We start from the raw sequence: 25,130 nt of genomic DNA, 5'->3' as shown, positions 1-25,130 counted from the left end.
GTGCTGGGAGTGGGAGTGAACTCTTTCGTGGCCATGAATCCCCCTCACCATCCCCCCACTCCCGGGTTCCTTCCCTCCACTCGCCGGGCTCCCATGGGGCAGGGGATTCAGCCACCGAGCACAGAGCACAGGACTCTCAGGCCTGAGGCCCCAGGTTCAATCCCCGGCATAGCGTGGGCCAGAGTGAGGTTCTACTTCCCTCTCCTCCTTCTCCTCCTCTCTTTCTCTCTACTATTTTTTTTTTCCTCCAGGGTTATTGCTGGGCTTGAAGCCACAGCTCCTGGAGGCCATTTTTTCCCCCTTTTGTAGCCCTTATTGTTGTAGTCTCGTTGTGGTTACTATTATTGCCATTGTTGATGTTGTTTGTTGTTGGATAGGACAGAGAGAAATGGAGAGAGGAGGGGAAGACAGAGAGGGGGAGAGAAAGACAGACACCTGCAGACCTGCTTCACCGCCTGTGAAGCGACGCCCCTGCAGGTGGGGAGCCGGGGGCTCAAACCGGGATCCTTACGTCGGTCCTTGCACTTTGCGCCACATGCGCTTAACCTACTGCACCACTGCCCAACCCCCTTCTCTCTACTATTAAAGAAGTGGTTAACACATAAAAAGGAAGGAATAGAGCCAGGGAGACGGTTCTGCAAATAGATTCTCCTGCCCGAAGCTCTGAGGTCCTGGGTTCAGTCCCCAGCACCACCATCAGCCAGAGCTCAGCAGGGCTCTGGTGTCTCTCTCTCTCTCTCTCTCTCTGTATGTGTCTCTGTCTCTTATAAATAAATACATCTTTAAAAAATGAAAGGGGCAGGAGCTAGCTCACCCAGTAAAGCCCACCCACACATTAACATGTGCAAGGACCCGGGTTTGAGTCCCTTCTCCCCACCTGCAGGGGCAAAGCCTCACAAGTTGTGAAGCAGGTCTGTAGGTGTCTGTCTATCTCTGCCTTCCCCTTTCAATTTCTGTCTGTCTCTACTCAATAAATGATAAAATTATATATATATATTATCATTTCTTTTTTTATTTTATTATTTATTTATTTATTTATTTTATTTATTCCCTTTTGTTGCCCTTGTTGTTTTATTGTTGTAGTTATTATTGTTGTTGTCATTGTTGGATAGGACAGAGAGAAATGGAGAGAGGAGGGGAAGACAGAGAGGAGGAGAGAAAGACAGACACCTGCAGACCTGCTGCACCACCTGGGAAGCGACTCCCCTGCAGGTGGGGAGCCGGGGTTGGAACCGGGATCCTTACACCGGTCCTTGTGCTTTGCGCCACCTGCGCTTAACCCGCTGCGCTACAGCCCGACTCCCTATATTGTCATTTCTAAAGGCGGCTGGGGAAATAACTCAGAGAGAATACTAGTGGCAGAGAGAGACATGTCTAGCAAGAGTTCCTTTGGTTCCTGGAACCAGCTATACCTGAAGCTGGTTTTCAAGATCTTTGTCAAGACTAGAATCTCGTTCCTTGGGCCAAGGGGTGGCGCACCTGGTTCAGTGCTCACATGACAGTGCGCAAGGACCCAGGTTCGAAGCTCCAGTCCCCACTTGCAGGGGAGAAGCTTTACAAGTGGTGGAGCAGGGCTGCAGGTCTCTCTCCCTTTGTCCTCTCAGTTTTTCTCTTTACGCAATAGTAAATAGATAAATATATAAATATAACAAAAAAAAACTGGTTTCTGTGCTTTGGTTTATTTATTTTTTTATTTATTTTTCGGCTTCAGAATCACACAAGGCCCACAGCTCAGTGTCCAAACTGAGCCCTGGTAGGGACACCAAGCCTGTCCGTAATCAATGAATAATTATTAAATAATGTATTTATTTATTTATTAACGAGAGAGAAGTAGGGCCTCCCTCTGTTACCTGCAATGCTGGTTCTTGAACCCAGAGCCTCAGGCCTGAGAACAAGACCCAAATGTGCGACAAGCGGTTGAGGCAGAATAACAAGAACCAGCACCCCCGCCCCACCTCCTTCCCACCCTAGTCTCCATTTCTTCCTCATTTGTCTGCCACCTGGAGTCACACCTCAGCGGCTCCAGCCCCCCGAACTCAGCCCCCTACATGAGCCCCTTCAGATCCCAGAGCCCCAAGCCCCCTGTTGACCTGTTTTTATCATCCTTCTCCTTGTTAAAAAAAAAAATCAAAATTCACCAGCAGAGAGAGCAGATGATGAACCTTCCAGGGTTCAAAGCTCAGCCGCCCCCCCCCCCCCAGCCCCGTTGGCCCGTGAAGCGAGGAGTCTGGGGAGCCCCTCTCTGTTTGTTTAATTCTCTTCCCACCAGAAGGCGTGACTCAGACCTCAGACGGGAAAGGAATCTGGGGCAGCGGCTGGGCGATGTAACCCCCACCTGCGCTGGTTTGATAGCTACCTCACCTCCTCCCAGAAACCCCCGCCCCCCAGATTGCCCTGGCCGGGTTAAGTCCATGGGTCATGGGTTATGAAACCACCTTGTCTCTCTTGGGGAGACCTCACTCCTTATTGGGGACCCCCTCCCCATTCCACTTCTCTCCCAGGAGTGGGGTACAGTTCCCATCTGCCAGGGTCACCCTAGATGCAGGGGAGGAAGCAGATGGTCCCCAGGCCTCAGTTTCCCCCATCTGCGCTGGAGTTGGGGGGGGCGGGGACAGCGCCTGGGTACCAGCTGGGCTGGCCTCCCGCAGCTGCCCACGTTGCCATGGCGATGGAGCCCAGCATCCTCCGCGCCCCCTGCGCCCCTCACCCGAGGACCCAGCGCCTGGGCACCATGGAGATGGTTGCCAGGCAACCGCACGCCATCCTGATTGGCTGGCTGTGTGCAGGTGCCCCAAGGGGGTCACAGGCAGGGCCCAGGGCCTGGGCATCCCCCAGCATCCAGGGCCCTGCAACGGGGTTCCCCTGTGCTGCCCACCCCGCCCCCAGGGGAGGATGGATGAGACTGGGGAAGCGCACCCCCAAACTACCCAGAGCCCCCTACCCCCAACTTCTGCCAAGGAAACCCACACTGTGGACTCCGCAGAGAAGCAGAGAGGTACCCCTCCGCCCAGTCTGCTTCCAGAACCTTCTCCCAGGGGGGCTGCCCCCCTCCCCCAGTGCAGACCAGGCAAAACCGGCTGGAACCAGAACCCGGGGGATAGGAAGAAATAAATCAAATAATTGCTCACGGTGGTAGAACACACACCTTACTGGTTCTGGGTTCGAGACCCAGCATCACATGGGAGCACCATGGATGGTGGAGAGGGGCTGGGGAGTTTCTCCCCTGTCTGTCTACCTGTCTCTGAGATAAAGAATAAAAAAAATCAGGGGGCCCCTGGTTGAATGCACCTGGGTTCCTGAGGGGGGAAAGCTTGGTGAGTGGGGAAGCAGGACCACAGCTGCCTCTCGGTATCTCTCTATCTCCCCCTCCTCTCTCGATTGCTGGCTGTCTCTATCCAATAAATACATAAAATATTTAAAGTTTTTATTATTATCTTTATTTATTTATTGGCTAGAGACAGCCAGAAATCAAGAGGGAAGGGTGGGATAGAGAAGAAAAGAGACAGAGAGACACCTACAGCCCTGCTTCACCACTCAGGAAGCTTTCCCCCTGCAGGTGGGGACTGGGGACTCGAACCTGGGTCATTGTGACATGTGCGCTCAACCAGATGCACCCACCACCTGGCTCCAAATAAAATATTTTTTTAAAAAAAGAAAAATAAATGGTCCCAGGAGGCCCAAGAAATGGTGCAGTGGATAAAGCATTGGACTCTCAAGCCTCATGTCCTAGGTTTGAGCCCCAGCATCACATGTGTGAGAGGGAGGCTCTGCTTCTCTCTTATTAATAATTAAATCCTTTTTAAAAAGTAATGAACTTTATTTATTATTGGATAGAGACAGCCAGAAATCAAGAGGGTGGGGGAGAAAAAGAGGAAGAGAGAGACAGAGAGACATCTGCAGCCCTGCTTCACCACTCGCAAAGCTTCCCCCCGCAGGTGGGGACTGTGGGCTCGAACCCAGGTCCTTGCACATTGTAATAGGTGCGCTCAGCCAGGTGCGCCCCTGTCCAACCCTGTATGTAAATAAAAAGAAATCTTGCTGCTGGTGGTTTCACATGTGTGAAGATTTTGATTCTTCTTGCAAAATACATATAGTAATAATAATAATAATAATAATAATAATAATAATAATAATAATAGTAATGGTGGGTTAGAGAAAGAGAGCTTATCCTGGAAGGCAGTCGGCCCTAGCTTAAGCCCTGGCTCCAAACAGCAGAAGCTCTGAAGCTGCTGTGTTTCTCAGTGTCTCTCTCTTCTTACTGTCTCTCTGAGTAAAATAATAATAATAATAATAATAATAAGTTGATTTGAGGAACAGTGAAATCTTGTCTGCTTATGGTCTCTGCTCCTGAAGGAGAGGAGAAGAAAGAAGGGGGAGGAGGAGGGAGAGAAGGAAGAGAAGGAGGAAGAGAAAGAGGAGGAAGAGGCGAAGGAGGAGGAAGAGGAGGAGGAGGGTGAATGATGAACACTGGCCCGTTTGAAGGGACGCAGCAGGGACTAAGGTGCTTAGGCTGGGGCGTGAGTGGGAAGGGGGCGCAGGAGGCCTTTGTGGAGATGCTAGGGGCTCCAGGAGGGAGCAGCCAGGCTAGGGGACAGGCTGGGACCCATTGGGGCGGGTGACGGGGGGCTGGCACCCAGCTTGGGGTCCCCACGGCTGTGATGTTGGCTCTAAGAGGAGGAGGGGAAGGAGGAGAGAGCCCAGCACCCCACCCCAGCAGGCGGGGGGACGCAGACAGACGGCCCCGGAGACGACAGGGGGAGGGGTGGCACCCAGCCTCTGGGAGACGCCTGCCCGCCCCCGCCAGATGTCGGCCACATGCCACCCAGATGTTCCTTTGTGGGAACAGCTGTTCCTGGCCTCTCCCAACTGCTGGCTAGACGACAGGGACAGACGGACAGGGGGCGGGGGAGGACCCGGGACACAGACACAGGGGCCGGGGGTCAACAGGGGGACCCGAGTTCACCACCGGCGGGTGTCACAAGGAGGTGACAGGGCTGTGGTGGCAGCTGAGGACACACAGACAGCGGCCTCCACCCACCAAGTCTCTGTCCTGCACCCCTGTGGGCACTGTCCCCTGGGGGGTCATCTGGGTCAGGTGGCAGGGTGGGGGGAAGGCACAGGGTTCTGCAAAGAGACTCTCCTGCCTGAGGCTCTGAGGTCCCAGGTTCAAGCCCCAGCACCACCATCAGCCAGAGCTGAGCAAGGCTCTGGAATAATAATAATAATAATAATAATAATAATAATAATAATAATAATGATGATGCTGGGGAGACAGCATAGGGTCTATGCAAAAAAAAACTCTCCTGCCTGAAGCTCTGAGGTCCCAAGTTCAATCCCCAGCACCACCATCAGCCAGAGGTGAACAGGGCTCTGGAATAATAATAATAATAATAAGGCTGGGGAGACAGCATAGGGTCTATGCAAAAAAAACCTCTCCTGCCTGAGGCTCTGAGGTCCCAAGTTCAATCCCTAAGTTCACCATCAGCCAGAGGTGAACAGGCCTCTGGTCCCCCCCCCACTATCTCTCTTGCCCTCTCTCTTTCTCTATCTCTTAAAGTAAATAATCAATATATTCCAAAGAAAAAGACACTCCTGCCTGAGCAGAGCAGGGTCCTGGGGTCTCTCTCTTTCTTCTATCTATCTATCTATCTATCTCTATCATGTATCTTCTCATTAAGTAAATAACGTATTACTAAGGAAAAGACCCTCCTGCCTGAGGCTCTGAGGTCCCAGGTTCAATCCCCAGCACCATCATCAGCCAGAGCTGAGCAGGGCTCTGAGAAAGAGAGACAGAGAGACAGAGAGAGAGAGAGAGAAATTCAGGGGGCCCACTTGGAGGTGGCACTTGGGGAGGTGGGTAGAGGGGTTCAGGTGCAGGCAGACATGTGCTTATAGCATCTGTGCTCCCCAGAACAGCTACCAGGGGGCGCCAGCATTTCAGGTGTCAGTAGAGGCTCTGCTGCTCCCTCCCTCCCTCCCTCTCCCTCTCTTCCTCTCTTCCTCCCTTTCTCTCTCCCTTCCTCCCCCCTCTTTCTCTCTTGCTGCTTGCAGTCTCTCTCTCTCTCTCTCTCTCTCTCTCTCTCTCTCTCTCAGAACCATTTTAAAGTATGACAAAGATGCTATTTTTATCTCAGGGAAAATTCAATTATAGTTGGTGACCTTTTGGGGTTTAAAAAAATTTTTTTTCTTACCCTTCTGCTCTCACAACACCCCCCCAACTCCAGGCTCATAAACTGTCGGCCCCGGGTTCGAGAGTCAGAGACAGGTCGAAAGCAGGGTGGTGCTGGGGTTCAGGAAGAGGGAGGGGGTCCCACAGGTTTGTTGCTGAATTCTAGGGTCTGGGGTCTCAGTCGGGGGTCACTTCTTGTCCCTAGAGTCTCCTTTTTAAAAAAAAATTATTTATTTGCTTTTAATTATTATCATTCTCTTTATTTATTTAATGGATAGAGACAGCCAGAAATTGAGAGGGAAGGGGGAGACAGAGAGAGGGAGAGAGACAGAGAGACACCTGCAGATCTGCTTCACTTCACTTGTGAAGCTTTCCCCCTGCAGGTGGGGACCTGGGGCTTGAACCTGGGTCCTTGTGCACTGTAATGTGTGCGCTCAATTTCATTTATTTTTAAATGTGATTTATTTATTTCTAAGAGAGAGAAGCAGACCACCCCAATGACACAGGAGAGGCTGGGGATCGAACCTGGGACCTCATGCAGGAGAGTTTAATGTATTTTTAAAATATTTATTTAATTATTTATTCCCTTTTGTTGCCCTTGTTGTTTTATTGTTGTAGTTATTGTTGTTGTTATTGATGTTATCGTTGTTGGATAGGACAGAGAGAAATGGAGAGAAGAGGGGAAGACAGAGAGGGGGAGAGAAAGACAGACACCTGCAGACCTGCTTCACCACCTGGGAAGCGACTCCCCTGCAGGTGGGGAGCCGGGGGCTCGAACCGGGATCCTTACGCCGGTCCTTGCGCTTTGTGCCACCTGCACTTAACCCGCTGTGCTACCGCCCGACCCGAGAGTTTCATGTTTTATCCGCCGTACCACCTCTTGGTAAAAATACTCCTTTAAAATTTTTTTTCTTTAAGATACATTGCTTTCACAATATGTGAGAGAAAGAATCTCACAAGTAGTAGAGAGACAGAGACCACTCTGGCACCTGCCGCACTGAGACTCGAACCCAGGACCTCACAACTGCAAGTCCGAGACCTGTCAGCTGTGCCAACACCTCAGCTGCTTTAACTGCTCTTCCTTTGAATCAGTTCTCAAGGATGTGCTCAGGGTGGGGGTCCCAGGCCATGGGTTTGGACACCCCCAAAAGTATCCCATGTCAGTACCAGGCACAGCACCCAGGGAGCCCATGGCGGGTGGGCAGGGCTGTGGGGTCTCTCCTCTCTCAGCACCCTGCACAGCACCCAGGGAGCCCATGGAGGGTGGGCAGGACTGTGGGGTCTCTCCTCTCTCAGCACCAGGCACAGCACCCAGGGAGCCCATGGAGGGTGGGCAGAGCTGTGGGGTCTCTCCTCCCTCTCTCAGAATAAATATCAAAAATATTTGTGTGTAAGCCAATTAACTCCAGTTTGCAGCCAGAGCTGAGGCATCTGAATGTGGTTCCTGGTTACTGTGACCCCCTCAAAAAAAAAAAAGTCAGGCAGTCGGGCTGTAGCGCAGCGGGTTAATCGCACATGGCGCAAAGCGCAGGGACCGGTGTAAGGATCCCGGTTTGAGCCCCCGGCTCCCCACCTGCAGGGGAGTCGCTTCACAGGTGGTAAAGCAGGTCTGCAGGTGTCTGTCTTTCTCTCCCCCTCTCTGTCTTCCCCTCCTCTCTCCATTTCTCTCTGTCCTATTCAACAACAATGAAATCAACAACAACAACAATAATAACCACAACAATGATAAAACAACAAGGGCAACAAAAAGGGGGGGGGGAAGTCTCCTGGAGCAGTGGATTCAGCAGGCACCGAGCCCCAGCGATAACCCTGGAGGCAAAAAAATAAAAAAAGTCAAATAAAAATCCTCGGGGGCTATAATCCGTGAATTCAGGGCACCGAGTGCAGGCAGAGCCCTGGGCTCCTGGGCTCCTGGCTCCCAGCCCGGGGTGACACTGGCAGCTCTGAGCGGGTGAGGTCACCCGTGTCCCCCGCCCTCCCTCCAGGGACCCAGCCTCAGAACAATGACGCAACTTGGGGCAACCAGGTTCTCTTGTAGGTTTCCTGAAAAGGGGCAGGGGGCCTCTGGCTGGTGCTTCCCCAGGGAGGGGTGAGGGGGGCTGGTCCCCCATTTGGGTTTAACTAGCAGCTGGTTGAGGAGAGACCCAGAGGTTGTGGTGGCGGGGTGCAGCCTGGGCCCGGAGATCCCCCCTTTCACTCTGCAAAGAGACCCCCACCCAAAGGTGCTTGGGACAGAGTACAGAGACAGAAAAAAAAAGTCAGGGTGCGGGACCAATCACCCAGCCTTTGTCAGAACCGGGGTTCCTCTGGGTGTTCACAAGGCTGTCCAGCTCAGGGGATCCCCCACCCCCGAATATGCTTCTGAGCCGGTCTGAAGGCCGGGAGACAGCACAGGGGTTCTGTAGAGACACTCTCCTGCCTGAGGCTCTGAGGTCCTGGGTTCAGAGGTCCTGGGTTCCTCAGCCAGAGCTGAGCAGGACTCTGGGGAAAATAAATAGACATTAATTAACAGCAACAACAAGAAGAATGAAAAAAAGAAAGAAAGAAATATGGCCCAGAAGGGGTTGCAGTGGATAAAACTTTGGACTCTCAGGCCTGAGGTTCTGAGTTCCATCTCTGGCCTTGCAGGTGCCAGAGGGAGGCTCTGCTTTCTCCTTCTCTCTCTCTCTCTCTCTCTCTCTCTCTCCCCTCTCCCTTCTCTCTCCCCCCCTCTCCCCGTCCCCTCTTTCTTGCTGCCTTTCTCTCTCCCTCTCTGCATTCTCTTTCCCTTCCCAGCACATGAAACCATCTTATCTTTCTTTTTTAGCTCTCCCAACATCACTTGGGGAAGGAATAAAATAATTAAAATGAAAAAAACAAAAAGAGGGTGGAGGGTAGATAGCATAATGGTTCTGCAAAGAAACTCTCCTGCCTAAGGCTCCAAAGTCGCAGGTTCAATCCCCTACACTACCATCACTCAGAGATGAGCAGGGCTCTGGTTAAAAAAAAAAAAAAAAAAAAAAAACTTAAAAAAAATCTTTTTTATATATTTATTTATTCCCTTTTTTTGCCTTTGTTTTATTGTTGTTGTAGTTATTATTGTTGATGTCGTCATCATTGTTGGATTGGACAGAGAGAAACGGAGAGAGGAAGGGGAAGACAGAGAGGGGGAGAGAAAGACAGACACCTGCAGACCTGCTTCACCGCCTGGGAAGCGACTCCCCTGCAGGTGGGGAGCCGGGGGCTCGAACCGGGATCCTTACACTGGTCCTTGAGCTTTGCGCCATGTGCGTTAAGCCACTGCGCTACCGCCCAACCCCCTATCTTTTCTTTTTTAATTTTTTCTTTTTTTCTTTTTTTCTTTTTTTTTCAGCCACCAGGGTGAAGCCTGGGGCTCTGTGACTGTCTGATTCCTCCACTTGCAATGGACTCCTCTGTCTCTCTCTCTCTCTCTTCTTTAGAGGATGAAGGGGAGAGAGAGAGATAAAGAGGGAGACAGACACAGAGAGACACAGCCCTGCTCCACTGATCATGAAGCTTCCCCCCACTGCAGGTGGGGCCCAGGGGCTCAAACCCGGGTCTGGCTATCTTCCAGTTCCCACCCCCCTCCCCAGGAAGCTTTTTTCTGTCCCCACAAAGACACCCTTGGGGGGAGGGGGCGACAGAAGATGTCAGCAGGTTGGGGAGGGGGCGTGCGCCCCCCAGCCCCCCCAGGTGACCTTGGGGCTCCCCAGCCACCTCCAGCTCCCCCCCATCCCGGCAGGCGGGGAGGCTGGTAACTGGGACACGGAACTGGCAGATTTATTTAGCACTTTCCCGTTTTATCCGGAGCGCCATCTCCTCTGCCAGGTCCTCCCCCCCCCCCCCCCCGCTCCGCCAGCAGGGTGGGAGCCAGGGAGGGTGCTCCCACTCCAAGTTGGGGTGGTGCAGGGGGTCACACACGGGAGCCCTCCACCCTGGACAGGCCTCTGAGCCCCCGGGTCCCTCCTCCGGCCTGGCACCCTGCAGACCCGACGTTTGCTGACCGACTCCTAGTAAGGGAGCTGGTGGGTGGGGGTGCCTTATTTTATCTTTATTTATTTATATATTTTTTGGCTGTCAGGGTTTCCTGCCAGTAGGATTCCACCATTCCTGGCAGACTCATTTATTGTGATTTTTTTTTGTCCTTCCCAAAGAGAAAGTGGCAGACAGAGGAGACACACCTGCAGCCTTGATCCGCTGGGTGGGAAGCTCCCCCGCGCCCCGCAGGTGGGGACCTGGAGGCAGTGGGGAGGGGTCCTCAAACCCAGGTCCTTACACACGGTAATGTGTGTATTCAAGTAGGTGCGCCCCTGCCTGGCCTCCGACCTCTATTTATTTATTCTGTCTTTCTTTTCTTTTAAAAATAATATGGAATCTTCTGATCCATGAACCTAGATCTTCTTTCCATTTCTCTACAGTCCCTTTCCTTTTTATTAAATATATATTTGGGGGGGGGGGAGTCGGGCGGTAGTGCAGCGGGTTAAGTGCAGGTGGTGCGAAGTGCAAGGACCGAATAAGGATCCCGGTTCGAGCCCCCGGCTCCCCACCTGCAGGGGAGTCGCTTCCCAGGCGGTGAAGCAGGTCTGCAGGTGTCTGTCTTTCTCTCCCCCTCTCTGTCTTCCCCTCCTCTCTCCATGTCTCTCTGTCCTATCCAACAATGACGACATCAATAATAATAACTACAACAATAAAACAAGGGCAACAAAAGGGAAGAAATAAATAAATAAATAAATATTAAAGAGGAAAGGAAAAACACATTTACAAAAAAGAAAAAGAGAAGGAAGAACAGAGAGAGAGAGATGGAAGGAGAGAGGAAGAGAGAGCAAGAAGGAAAGAAAGACTGTGAAAGGTATCTTAGGGGTTGTGTTTTTGTCCTGTTGACCCTGGGTGGGGGCACCTGCCCCCTGGTCTCACCACGTCCACCAGGTGCCCCAGATGGAGTCACCCCTGGAGCCAGGTAAGGCCCTGCCCGGCCCCTGGTTAAGCCCCTCCCCCTTCCAGGTAGATAAACTGAGGCACAGCTGAAGCCGACCTTCAAGATCCCAGCTGCGGGGGCCAGGAGCCAGGAGCCAGGAGCCAGGAGCCAGGAGCCAGGAGCCAGGAAAGAGCTCCCAAGGTGTGATGAGGGTCTCGGCAAGGAGGGAAAGCCAGCCGGTGGATGGAAGGGGTTCTGAGATTCGAAGAGGAAAAGAGAAATTCAGCCCAAGGGGACGGCCAGGGCAAAGGCACTGAGGCTGGGAGGTTTCACAGGAATGCCGGTGACGGAGGGGGGGTGGGGGCAGAGAGGGCAGCATCACTCACGCAGGACTTGGGATTAGCCTATATTTTATTATTTCATTTTATTTTATTTTATTTTATTTTATTTTATTTTATTTTATTTTTCCCCAGAGCCCTGCTCAGCCCTGGTTGATGGTGGTGCTGGGGATTGAACCCAGGACCTCAGAGCTTCTGCCTGGAGACTTTTTTACAGAACCATCACGCTCTTTCTCTCACCTGACCCTTTATTATTTATTTTGCATTCAGGAGTGATTTTATTTTGTTTTTTATTTTTATTAAAAATTTTTTTTTGCCTCCAGGGTTATTACTGGGGCTCAGTATCTGCACCACGAATCCACTGCTCCTGGAGGCTATTTTTCCCCCTTTTATTGCCCTTGTTGTTTTTTTATCATTGTTGTGGTTATTATTGTTGTTATTGCTGTTGTTGTTGTTGGATAGGACAGAGAGAAATGGAGAGAGGAGGGGAAGACAGAGAGGGGGAGAGAAAGACAGACACCTGCAGACCTGCTTCACCTCCTGGGAAGCGACTCCCCTGCAGGTGGGGGGCCGGGGGCTTGAACTGGGATCCTTGCGCAGGTCCCTGTGCTTCACGCCACGTGGGCTTAACCCGCTGCGCTCCCGCCGGAACCCCCCTTTTTTTTTATTTTAAATGCAACTATTTACAAGAGCATGTGAGAAGCAGAGCTTCCCTCTGGAACATGTGATGCTGGGGAATCGAACCCAGGACCTCCTATCTGGGATTCCAGCGCTTTATCCATTGCGCCATAAGAGCGTTAAGGGAGGAAAAAAAAAAAAAAAGAATTTCCAATTGATTTTTTTTTGGGGGGAGGAGGGAGGGTCCCCCACTGCTGGGCTGTGGAGACCAGAGCCGGCTAAGGGGTCCCGTGCCTGTCCCGTGACAGAGAGGACACGGGACACTGTGAGTCTGGCCATGTCCGGGCAGCAGGAATGTCCAGGCTTAATTTAGGCTTCTTGTTCAATTATTCACGCTCGTTTCTCCTCTCCTCCTATTTATGACTTCCGCCTTCTCGGGGCTTTTTATTTTTTCTTCCCTGGGTTAGTGCCTATGTGTCTCTCTCTGCATCTTTGGCTGAGGATGAATGAATCAACAGCATCAGAGGAAGGGGGGAATTACCCCAAGTTTTCATCTCAACCCCCCCTCCCCGCCCTCCTCTCCTAAACTTCTGAACAAATATATCCATTCCAGAGACCAGGGGGCCTGGCATCCTGGAAACCATTCATTTCTTTAAAAAGTTTTTAAAAATCTCTCTTATTAAAGAGACAGAGGGAGGGTCCGGCGGTGGCGCAGTGGGTTAAGGTCACGTGGCGCGAAGCGCAAGGACCGGCGTAAGGATCCCGGTTCGAGCCCCCAGCTCCCCACCTGCAGGGGAGTCGCTTCCCAGGCGGTGAAGCAGGTCTGCAGGTGTCTGTCTTTCTCTCCCCCTCTCTGTCTTCCCCTCCTCTCTCCATTTCTCTCTGTCCTATCCAACAACGATGACAGCAATAACAACAATAATAATAACCACAACGATAAAACAATAAGGGCAACAAAATGGGGAAAATGGCCTCCAGGAGCAGTGGATTTGTGGTGCAGGCACTGAGCCCGAGCAATTACCCTGGAGGAAAAAAAAAAAAAGACAGGGAAATTGAGAGGAAATGGGGAGATAGAGGAGACAGAGAGACACCTGCAGCCCTGTTTCACCACTCGTGAAGATTTGCCCCTGCAGGTGGGGACTGGGGTCTCGAGCCTGAGTCCTTGTGCCCTGTAATGTGTGTGTTCAACCAGGCATACCACCACCTGGCCCCTAGATGTATTTATTTATTCATTCCCTTTTGTTGCCCTTGTTGTTTTATTGTTGTAGCTATTATTGTTATTGATGTCCTAGATTTATATATTAATGACAGAGAAGGAGATAAGAGAGCCTTCCTCTGGCGTACGTGATGGTGGGACTCGAACCCAGGACCTCGTGCTTGGGAGTCCAAAATAAATTCACTATATGCTCTTTCTTATCCTTATCGGAGCCCTGCTCAGGTCTGGCTCATGGTGTTGCAGGGGATGTTCTGAACCTGGGACTTTGGAGCCTCAGGCAAGAGAGTCTCTTGGCAGAACCACCCCCTGCAGAACCTCCACCCTGCAATTTCTTTTCTGTTCTTTTATTTTTTTAATTTTATTTATTTATTGGCTAGACACTGTCATGAATCAAGAGGGAAAGGGGAGAGAGACAGACACCTGCAGCCCTGCTCCACCACGTGGAGCTTTCCCCTTGCAGGTGGGGACCGGGGCCTCGAACCCGGGTCTTTGCACCTTGGAACACGTGCGTTCAACCCGGTGCGCCCCCACTCCCGCCTTTTTAGACCCTCTTTCCACCTGGGCAGCTAACCTCCTCCGCCCAGGTGAGAACCCCCAGCCTCTACCTACCTCCCCGCCCCCCATTTTGCAGGTTGACTTGGGCCCCCCACCCCCAGCTCGGGCAGGTGCGTAACTGAAGGCAGGTGAGATGTCTGTTCACTGGGTCCCCCAAGACCCCGGCTCTGTGGCTGGGGGGGATCCCAAGCTCCCTGGGTGCATGCAAGCTCTGGGGTGGGTGGTGGAGTGGGTAGGGGGGGGTGACCATTACAGATGTTTAAAAATATATATATTTTCAACGGCACTGGGGAGCCATGGAGGAGCCTAGATGGGCTGTCATCCGTCCCTGGCACTGAGCTCCCCAGGGCCCGCGCCTTGCAGCCTCGCCCCCGGAGCCGGCAGGCGTCTTGGCTCGCCCAGCTCCCTCTGCGCCTCTGCCGGTTGCGCCCGCTCCGTTTTAAAGGCCCCCGCCAGCCCACGTGACCGCAAGGCCACGCCCCCCGAGGCTACGGGGGCGTGGCCGCGGTTGCGCCGGCGCGGTACGTCCACCCCACAGGCCCCGCCCACCCCTCCGGCAGGCCCCGCCCCCGGCCCGGGAGGTGACGTCAGCCCGGGGCGCGCGCCGCAGTGAGAGTCCGCCCGCCCGGCCGGGCTCCGCACGCTTCCCGGGTCCCAGGCCCGGCCGGGCCGACGGGGGCAGCCGCCTGCAGGTACCGGCGCATGCGGGGGGTGCACGGGAGGGTGCAGGGGGTGCAGGGGGTGCAAGGCGTGCATCCCCCGGCCGTGCATGCAGCCTTTTTTTCTTTTTTTTTTTGCAGAGAGCACCGGCTCACGGGCGGGGGAGGCGGTGGGCATCGCGCCGGCTTTGTCCCTTTGTGCGAGGCTGCACCCCGGGGCGGCGTCTGCACCCCACAACCCCCCCACAGACACCCCGAGCTGGGGGGGGCTTGCACCCAGCACCCCTGGGTGCGGGCGGGGCCCGAGGCTGCAAATGGGGGTGCTGCCCCCTTCGCCCTGGTGCTCTGCTTGAGAGGGGGGGTCCCCTGGAGGCTTGGGGGGCCAGCGTGGACACCCCGGAGTGGACAGCAGCCCGGGACGGATGGATGCACATGAAAGGGGGGCTCGCCGTCTCTGTTCTGCTGATGACCCCCCACTTTTTTTGTGGGCGGGGGGCTGGCCCCCAACTTCACGCCTTCTTCCTTCTGCCCATCATCCCCTCTCGGCATCCTGCTGGCCTTGTGAATTCCCGGGGGTGGGGGTGGGGGTGGGGGTGGGGGTGGGACCCAAGGGGGCACACCGGCCCCACCCTTCTGCGGCCCCGGCGCCCCTCCGCAGGCCCCCCAGTGGCGGAGGAAGCTCAGCCTCCCCCAACTCCCTCACCCAGCCCCTGGGAGTCCGGCGGACGGAAGGTCCGGGGCCCCCCTGGATGCAGACGCGGGTGGGGGACCCCTGGGGATCCCCGGAGTGGGGAAACACCCCCCTGCAGCCGGGCTGGGACCCCCGGGGGGGCTGGGGCGTCGGTGACGTCATCGGGGCGGGGCGGGGAGGGGGCGCCCTGCGGGGAGACCCCCGCCGCCCCCAAGTCACAGAGCCGCGCCTGCTCCGAGCTCCCGGGTCCGCGGAGCCCCCAGGATGCGGGGTCCCCCGCCTCCGCCCGGCCCCCCCAAATCTGGGGGCTCCCCAGACCCTCCAACCTGGGGACACCCCCCACACTGGGGTTTTTTTTGATGCCACCCACCCACCCATCCCCCCAAAAAAAATCTGGAATTTTTTTTTTGCCTTTAGTTTCCCGGTGACCCTCCAAACCCTAAAGTGGGGGGTCCCCTGTTCTGGGGAGCTGGGGGTGTCATCCTGCTTCCTTCTCTCTGCTCCAAGCCCTGGAAAAAAAATTTAAAAAAAAAGAGGGGGGGGGGTCCCGCCTGCCCAGGGTGAGTGTTTGGACTCTATAAAGAATTTGGGGGTGGGGACAAAGCCATGGGGTTTTTTTGGGGGGTGACCCCCCAAATGGAGAGACCCCCCAGGATGGGGAACCACCTGCTGGGGGAGGGGGGTGTCTGCATCCGGGCTTGGTTTCCGGGGTGCTGGCTGTCTCGCCCTGGGGGTGTGTGTGTGACCTGGGGGTGTCGGGGTCCCCTCTGGATTTGGGGGGTCCCCTCTGGATTTGGGGGTCCCCTCTGGGTTTGGGGGGTCCCCTCTGGATTTGAGGGGTCCCCTCTGGATTTGGGGGTCCCATCTGGATTTGGGAGTCCCCTCTGGATTTGGGGGTCCCCTCTGGATTTGGGAGTCCCCTCTGGATTTGGGGGTCCCATCTGGATTTGGGGAGTCCCCTCTGGATTTGGGGACCCCCGGCACCCCGGGAGAGAGCTCAGGGGCTCCCCCAGCTCCCGGGGCTTTGGACAGTGACCAGGGGCCTGGGGGCCACTCGCACGCCCCCTCCCCATTTGGGGGTCCCTGCCCCCCAGGTCTCCCCACCTTTGTCCCTTTGCCCAAGCGGCCGGCGGGGCTCGGGCTGCACCAGGCGGACAGCTGGGGCCGGGGGCGGCCGCCCTCCGCACTCCCCCCCCCCCCCCCGCGCCCCCAGACCGCACCGGCCTGGCCCGCCAAACCCACCCGCGGCTCTGGGCTCGGGCTGGCTGTCCGTCTGTCCGCCGGTCCCTCCGTCTGTCTGCCTGCCGGCCGGCCCAGTGACGCTGCACTTCCACCGCGCTGGCTAATTGGCCCCCGGCTCACCCGGCGCTGCTGTTCCTGACACGGGGCCCCCGGGAATGTGGGGACCCCGGGGAGCACGGCTGGGGGTGTCCCGGGAGGAAGGGAGAGAAGGAGCAAAAGAGAGAGAGAAGAGAGAGAGAAGAGAGAGAGAGGGAGGGAGGGAGGGGTGGTGTGCTGTGGCTCCTCTCTCTCCCTTCTTTCCCTCCTTCCTTTCCGCACCCCAACTTCTGGAAGCAAACAGGCCCCCAGGCGCTACCCCTGACACGGAGGGAAGAAGGGCCCATGATGGGGTGGAGCCTCCTGCCCCCTCCCCACCGCCTCGAGGCGACCCGGGATGGGGGACCCCAGCTTCCTCCTGGGGACGAGGGGGGGCAGGAGGGGCCCCCAGGAGTCGCTCTGGGTGACAAGCATGGCGGGGGTCTCTGGGGGGAGGCGGCCAGGCAGGAGGCCCCCTCGCCTCACCGTGCACCCCAGACACCACCTCGGGGTCTGGGGGTCTGGGGGCTGCGTCCCGGCCGGTCTGGGGATTGCTGAGGACCCTCCCCCTCAGTTTCCCTCTGCCGCCTGGGTCCCAAGATTTGCAGAATCGGGGGACCCCCACCCACCATCCCCTCTCCTGGCCAGACGGGTCTCAGCCATGGGGGGGGGTGGCAGGAAAAGGGGTTGAGATGTGAGGGCAGGGAGACCGGGGTGCGGTCACCACATCTGGGGGCCAGGAGAGCAGACCTGTGCAGTGGGGTTTGTGCTGCTTTTGAAAGAAAGACATACCTCCCCAAACAATGGTAATAGCAATAATAGTAACAGCAATAACAATAGCAATAATAGCAACAATAATAGCTTTAATAACAATAGCAATAACAATAGCAATAATAGCAACAATAACAGCTTTAATAACAATAGCAATTACAATAGCAATAATAGCAATAACAACAATAATAGCTTAATAACAATAACAATAATAGTAACACTGATAGCAATAATAATGATAAAAGCGATAGCAATAATTAGTGATAGCAATAACAACGACAATAACAATAATAGTAATAAACCCATGTACCATTTCCAGGCCCGTCTCCGGCTGATATTTTGGGGTATCGGCACGGGGAGGGGGGCAGAAGATGAAAAATGAATTTACCACAAGTGAGTCTAGCTGGCAGGTGCGGGCGACTCCCAGGGCCCCTCCGTTTATTTCTGTCTCTGTCTCACCTTTTTTTTTTTCTTTGGCGCCGCTGGTCCCTTCAGTGCCCCAGGCCGGGACACCCCTCGGACCCGGATGCCCTCTGGGCCATGTGAGCTGGAAATATAACTGCTGGTTTTTTTTGGTGCAGACCTGGAACGTGGGAGTCCGCTTCTGACCTCTCGGGGAGCTCTGACCCTGGTGGCGGCGGGTGTGGGGGTTTCAAAGCTTGAGCCCCCTCATTTTTCCCCAGTTTCCTTAACTGGGGGGAGGGGGTGTGTGTCTGTGGGGAGCTGAATCACACGTGACCCCCCTTTTTGGGGAAGCTGCGGCTGGTCTAGCACTCAGACGGCCTCTGCGGCATTTGAAGCCTCTTTTTTTTTCCCCCTCTTTCCCTCCATTTGCTAAAAAACAAACTTAAAAAATAGATTTTTTGTCTTATTCCTGGTGGCCCCAGGAACCCCGAGATGAATTTTCTTTTTCTTTTGCAGAAAGAGGGCGGTGAGGCCTCCTGGCACCCGCCGTCTCCTGTGGAGCTCTCCCTGGTGCTGGGGAGGAACTCCCATGTGGCGCCAGGGTCTCAGAGCCTGAGCCAGGCGTGTGGCCAGACAGGAATCCCCCCGACCCCCATCCCCACCCCCAAAAAGAAAATTGTTCCCAGTTTTGGGAGGATGCTGGGAAGCCCCAGATGGGAGCAAGTACTCACCAGTTCCTTGGTTGGAATCCTATGGGAGAGGTTTTAGGGTGGGTGGAATATCTTCGCCGTGTCTGTGACCCGGGTGTCTCTCCTATTTCTGTCTCCTCGTCTGTGAGGGGTCTCTGTCCTCTGTCCCCCCCCATATGTGTGTGTGTGGGGGGCGAGTGGTGATGGATCTTAGTCCTTCCTAGCTGTTTATTTCATTTTTATCTCCTGTAGCCCGGGGCACCGTCCCATCCCTCCCCAGCTGCTCGTTCTTTGCAAGACAGAAGATCCCGGACCCCCTCTGAGCCCCCCCGCCCCCCCATGCCCAAGGGCTTCTCCCTGTGGTGCCAGGGTTCCAACCTAGGCTTTCTGTGCTCACCCGGAGGCGGGGGGAGCCCCGCCACCTTCCCGCCGCCGCCACCACCCTGAGATATTATTATTAAATGAAAGCAGTTCCACGGGGACCCCAGGAGACGCTGTGTCCTCCGTCCCTCGGACCCCCACATTTGGGTGGGGAGCCGGTGGAGGTAGTGGACTCAGCAGGAACCGTGCAACCATTCTGAGGCCGAGAGGCAGGAGGTGGCTCCCGGCTGCCGACTGGGTCACCGGCCTGTTGGGGTTGGGTGGACGGGCAGGGAGGGTCTCTATGGGGGGAGGCAGGGGGACCCCCAGAGACAGAGAGACAGAGACGGCATGAAGAGCAAACACGGAGGCCAGCCAGCAGCAAGGAAACTTGAGGCCGGAGAGTGTCCTCCTTCGAACCTAGTGCCCACTGGGCTCTTTTTTTAGTGTGTGTATGTGTGACTCCTGCAGGGAGCGCAGCCAGTAAACCCTGGGTCACAGGTTCGAGCCCCAGCATCCAGAGGCAGGCTCTACTTCCCACCCCCTGCCACTTCTCACACTAGTAAATCTTTAAAAGTAAATAAAAGACCCCTCCCCCCAAAAAAAGAAAACCTTTCAGCTTCATCCGTCAGACAGACAAGCCAGCAGCTCTGGTCACCCCAGAAACCTCAGCCCCCCCCCCCCCCGTCCCCCCCAAGCCCCCTGGACTCACTCAGGGAACCCCCTCCTGGGCCGCCTATTTGGGGTTTTTTGAAATGATTTTTTAAATTTTTTTTTTTTTTTGGCCTGGCCTGTTGGAGAAGTTTCTCTCCTTGGATTCAATTAATGAGGCCATTAAAAACTATTTATCCTCTCTGACAGTTGTTTATGGAGGAGGAAGGGGAGATGAATGGGTGGCCCTGGGCGGGAGGGAGGCAGCCTGGGCCTGGGAGCCGCCTGGTGCGCCCGTGGGTCTGGGCCTTGGGGACCCGCAGGACACGTTTTGTCGTCAGGTGAGGGATTGGGATGGGGCTCCCCCCCACCATTAAGAAAGGCACGTCCCAACCACTGAGCTCCCCAACCTTGGCTTCTGTGCCCACGACCACTTGGATTGTGGAAGGGAAAATTTATAAAATGAAATCATTTTCGGGGGTGAGTTGAAGCTGCCTGGGTCCTGTCCATTGGTTCTGAAGCTACAAATACCCCCCCCCCCCGCCACAGAGGCAGGTGGGCAGGTGGTCCTTACACCCGCCTGCCCCCCCCCCCCCCTTGAGCTGGTAGACTCCGCTCGGCTGGCTGGCCAGGTGGGCGGCTTCCTTCCTGCACTGACTCATGTCCAGTGTCCTCCTCCTTCCAAAAGTCTGTTTTGCTTTTTGTCCTGGCTTGGGGGCTAGGGAGTTCCACCGCTCCTGGAGGCCTCTTTCCTCTCCTCCTTTGAGAGGGTGAGAGAGAGAGAGAGGAGAGAGGAGAGACACTCCAGCCCCGCTCCACCACCCACAAAGCCCAGAGTGGCTGCCTATGCACCTGCCATCACCGCCACCTTCTGGCTTGGGAGGCAGAGCTGGGGGTGGGGGTGTAGCGAAAAGAAAGATAAAAATAAATATCCTGGGAGTCAGGCTGTGGTGCGGCGGGGTAAGTGCACGTGGCACAAAGCGCCAAGGACCGGAGGGCCCCCCCCCCTCCCCTGCGGGAGTCGCTTCCCAGCCAGTGAAGCAGGTCTGCAGGTGTCTGTCTTTCTCTCCCCCCTCTCTGTCTTCCCCTCCTCTCTCCACTTCTCTCTGTCCTATCCAACAACGACGACAGCAATAATAACAATGTTGAACAAGGGCGACAAAAGGGGAAATAAATATTTTTAAAATGTTAAAAAGAAAAAAGAAAAAAAAATATGCTGTGTTTGTCTCTGGACTGGGGGGGGGGAATCAGATGCCCCAAGGTGAGGAGATAGCTCAGCCGGTAGAGAGCACACCTGTCACCACACACAGGGACTCAGGTTCGAGCCCCCAGTCCCCACCTGCAGGGGGAAGCTTCCCGAGCGGTGGGGCAGCTGTCTCTCTCTCTCCACTGAAATATCTCTGCTCAGCTCTGGCTGCTGGTGGTGCAGGGGCTTGAACCCAGGACCTCGGAGCCTCAGGCAGGAGGTGTTGGCAGCAGCCCCGTGAGAGTCTCCCCAGCTTCCCTGCCTCGGTTTCCCCATCGGTAATGAGAGGTGGGTGTGTCGGGCCGGGGAGACTCCAGGAGCTTCCCCTGTGGCTGTGTGGTCCTCCCCTCCCACCGGCAGAGCAGGGATTAACCTGCCCCCGGCTTCCTGCTCCAGGCAGCAGGTGCTGGGCCCCGGTGGACAACTCAGTTCACGGCACCCACACCCCGGGCCACCTCGCCTGTTTGGACAGGAAGTGCCCAGCTGGAGAGAGGGGGTGGGGGGAGGCACCCACTTTATTTTTGGGTGGTGGTGGGGGGCAGTGGCTGTCTGTGTCGAGGAGGCTGGACTCAGAGGAAGAGAGAAAGATAGAGGCCTGGTCGGGTGTGGGGTATGTGTGTGTGGGGGGGCCTCTGAGGGTGGGGGGCAGTCAGGGAAGGCTTCCTGGAGGTGGTGGGAAGCCCTCCAAGGGTTTGGCTAATGGACAGACGGGGTCCTGGGGCTGAGGAGGTGGCGCTCAGTCAGGTGGGCTGCAGGCACGGTTTGATCCAGGCGCTCCAGCAGAAAGCTGGGGAGAGAAGAGGTGGGCGCGGGGGTCCTGGGCCCCCTGAGTCGAGGACATTTGGGCCGGGGCGGGAGACAGCTCAGCTGGTCGAACCACAGCCTGGCTCTGGGTGTGGCCTGACGTCCCAGGTTCGAGTCCTGGCATCACAGGTGCCAAAAGGAGCTCTGCTTCTCTCCCCTTCTCTCTCCCTCTCTCCTCTTCTCTCTTTTCTCTCTCTCTTTCTCCTCCTCCTCTCTCTCTCCTCTTTCCCCTTCTTTCTCCTCCTCTCTCTCTCCCCTTCTCTCTCCTCTCTCTCCTCTCTCTCCCCTTCTTTCTTCTTTTTCGAGCCGGGGGCTCGAACCGGGATCCTTATGCCGGTCCTTGTGCTTTGCGCCACCTGCGCTTAACCCGCTGCGCTACATCCCGACTCCCTCATTATTATTATTATTTTAAGCTGAGCCCTATTCGGCTCTGGCTGGTAGTGGTGCTGGGGCTTGAACCCAGGACCCAGAGCCTCAGGCAGGAGAGTCTCTTTTCTCTCTCTTACATGGAAATAAATATATTTTAAAAACTATAAACCAGGGAAAATAAGAAGAAAGAAAGAGCTCCGTCTCTCGTCCCAATGATGAATCAAACTATAAAAGAAGCAGGAAAGTGTGTGAGGCCTTGAATTCGATGCCCCACGTGCCACAGGGAGGCTGTGCTCCCCCCTCTCTCATGAACAAATAAACGTGATTATTTTATAAAAATGTGTTTTAACTTCAATTAAAAAATATATTTGACTTGTATTAAAAGTATATATATATATATATATATATATATATATATATATATATATATAATTTTTTACCAGAGTTCTGCTCACCTCCAGTTTATGGTGGTTCTAGGGATTGAAGCTGGGACTTCAGAAAGATTAGAGGCCAGGTGGGGGTGCACCTGGCTGAGTGCGCCTGTCACCAAGCACAGGGCCCCGGGTTCGAGCCCCTGGTCCCCACCTGCAGGGGGGAAGTTTCCCGAGTGGTGGAGCAGGGCTGCAGGTGTCTCTGTCTCTTTCCCTCTCTCTTCCTTCCATTTCTGTCTGCAGCCAATCAATCAATCAATAGTCAATTTTTAAAATATTTATTCCCTTTTGTTGCCCTTGTTTTATTGTTGTAGTTATTGTTGTTATTGATGTCGTTGTTGTTGGAGAGGACAGAGAGACATGGAGAGAGGAGGGGAAGACAGAGAGGGGGAGAGAAAGACAGACACCTGCAGACCTGCTTCACCGCCTGGGAAGCGACTCCCCTGCAGGTGGGGAGCCGGGGGCTCGAACCGGGAACCTCACGCGGGTCCTTGTGCTTCGTGCCACCTGCGCTTAACCTGCTGCGCTACCACCTGACTCCCAACAGTCAATTTTAAGAAATGAGAGGCCACACAGGAGTCCTGCCTAGTCTCTGTGACTCCAGGTGGCTCCATGGCCTGGTGACACCCAGGGGTGGCTGGGGCCCATCCGCCCACGGGGTCCCTGTCCCCAGGCTGGTCCCCACACCCAGCTGTGGGGGCCCCCCATTGCCCCCCTTCCCAGCCTCCTTGGTGCTGCTGTCCTGCTTAAAATAATAATAATAATAAAGTGTAGTATTACTTTTATTCGCCAGTTCTGGCTGATGGTGGTGCTGGGGCTTGAACCCGGGAGCCCAGAACCTCAGGCAGGAAAGTCTTTTTTGCAGAACAAATTATCATTCTTACTTAAAAATTTTTTTTTCTTTTTATATTTATTTATTTATTTTCCCTTTTGTTGCCCTTGTTGTTTAACATTGTTGCAGTTATTGAGGTCGTCGTTGTTGGCTAGGACAGAGAGAAATGGAGAGAGGAGGGGAAGACAGAGAGGGGGAGAGAAAGACAGCCGCCTGCAGACCTGCTTCACCGCCTGGGAAGCGACTCCCCTGCAGGTGGGGAGCCGGGGGCTCGAACCGGGATCTTTACGCTGGTCCTTGTGCTTTGCGCCACCTGCGCTTAACCCGCTGCGCTACCGCCCGACTCCCTCATTATTATTATTATTTTAAGCTGAGCCCTATTCGGCTCTGGCTGGTAGTGGTGCTGGGGCTTGAACCCGGGACCCAGAGCCTCAGGCAGGAGAGTCTCTTTGCAGAACCACAAAGCCGTCTCGCCGGCCCCATTCGTTATAATAATCTAAGTGATCATTAATTACTATTTCCCCAGAGCCCTGCTCGTCTCTGGCTGACGATGGAGCCTGGACTCGAACCCAGGACCTCCAAGCCCTGCTCCCAGGCTCCCTGCAGATTCCCAGGCCGGGCAGGACGGTGGGGGTGGGGGGAAGTTTGTCTCATCTCAGTGACTATCCGTGGTCACACTTGGGGTGCCCTGTCCCCCCGGCCCCCGGGCCCCGGGCCCCCGAGATGGACGGGACGGGACGGGACGGGAGCCTTGAATCTGAGTGACTCCTGGACCCGGGGCCACGGTGCTGCCTTGGGGGTCTCTCTGGAGCTGGGGGGCAGCTCTGGGCTTCGGGACCCCCTTCTCCCACCGCTGGGGGGACCCCCTGTCCCCAGCTGCACCCCCTGCCCCGGCTTCAGGGTCCCTGGCGTCTGGGGGCTGGAGGCCACATCACCCCTCGGGCTGTTATTGAGAGATTTCGGATATTTTTGTTTCCTAGAGAGACAGAGACACGGAGAGACGGGGAGATACCCGGGTCGAACCTGGGTCCTTGTGTTTGTTGTTTAAGCAGAGGCCCAGTGCCAAAGACCCGGGTTTGAGCCCCCGGGCCCCACCTGCAGGGGGGAAGCTTCGCGAGGGGGTGAAGCAGGGCTGAAGGTGTCTCTCTGTCTCTCTCCCTCTCTCTGTCCCCCTCCTCTCTCAATTTCTTTCTGTCCTGTCCAATAAAATGGAAGCAGTGGATTCATAGTGCAGGCGCCCAGCCCCAGCAATAACCCTGGAGGAAAAAAGGGAAGGGAAGGGAAGGGAAGGGAAGGGAAGGGAAGGGAAGGGAAGGGAAGGGAAGGGAAGGGAAGGGAAGGGAAGAAGGAAGGGAAGATGTGTAAGATATTTGTAAGGTATTCCAGTTTCTAGGCCAAGATCCGGCGATGTGGGCTTGGTAAATTCCTTCTCCTTTTCTCTCTTTTTCTCTCTCTCTCTTTTTTTTTTTTTTTTTTTTTTGTGAACTGTGCTGCCCACTTATTATTTTATTTTTTTATTTGGTACATAGGGGGGAAAAGTCACACCTCCAATGTGATTTTATGACTGGGTGAGCCGCTCTGAGCTCGGAGAACAGAGACACTTGCCTGAATTTTTGACCTCCGTCTGGATGGGAATCTGAGTGGGGGCTCTTTTTTGAAAAGATTCCTTTCTGGGGCCGGGGAGACAGCACAGGGGTTCTACAAACAGACTCTCCTGCCTGAGGCTCCGAGGTCCCAGGTTCAAGCCCCAGCACCACCATCAGCCAGAGCTGAGCAGGGCTCTGGGGAGGAAAAGAAGAAGATCCTTCATATGTAAAGAGCTCTTACAAATCAACAAGAAAAAGGCAGGGCCAGGGAGACAGAAGAATCCTGATGCAAAGTAACTATCCTGCCTGAGGCTCTGGGGTCCCAGGTTCAATCCCCAGCACCACCATCAGCCAGAGCTGGGCAGGGCTCTCTCTCTCTCTCTCTCTCATCTATCTATCTATCTATCTATCTATCTATCTATGTATTCTTTATCTCTCCAGCCTGAGGCTCTGAGGTCCCAGGTTCAACCCTGAGCACCACCAGCAGCCAGAGCTGGGCAGGGCTCTG

The 25,130-nt window shown here is 55.0% G+C and overlaps 2 protein-coding genes across 2 annotated transcripts in view; both read left to right on the top strand.

Annotated features, from left to right (window-relative positions):
- Positions 1 to 2,662: 2,662 nt before the first annotated feature.
- Positions 2,663 to 25,130, top strand: part of LOC132535627 (basic proline-rich protein-like) — a 31,812-nt gene continuing 9,344 nt past the window's right edge. Inside the window, exons 1-4 of the mRNA XM_060182238.1 lie at positions 2,663 to 2,786; positions 14,175 to 14,233; positions 14,372 to 14,503; positions 15,129 to 15,231. Coding sequence (XP_060038221.1) covers positions 2,663 to 2,786; positions 14,175 to 14,233; positions 14,372 to 14,503; positions 15,129 to 15,231 — 418 coding nt within the window. The remainder of the gene's footprint in view (positions 2,787 to 14,174; positions 14,234 to 14,371; positions 14,504 to 15,128; positions 15,232 to 25,130) is intronic.
- The window catches only part of PTPRS (protein tyrosine phosphatase receptor type S), a 78,170-nt gene continuing 67,428 nt past the window's right edge, over positions 14,389 to 25,130 (top strand). Inside the window, exon 1 of the mRNA XM_060182073.1 lies at positions 14,389 to 14,522. The gene's annotated coding sequence lies outside the window, so the exon portion shown is untranslated. The remainder of the gene's footprint in view (positions 14,523 to 25,130) is intronic.

Source organism: Erinaceus europaeus, chromosome 23 (genome assembly GCF_950295315.1).
Source record: "Erinaceus europaeus chromosome 23, mEriEur2.1, whole genome shotgun sequence".
Lineage (NCBI taxonomy): Eukaryota > Metazoa > Chordata > Mammalia > Eulipotyphla > Erinaceidae > Erinaceus > Erinaceus europaeus.
Note: the sequence above shows the minus strand (reverse complement) of the source record. Positions and strands in the feature narration are given on the sequence as shown.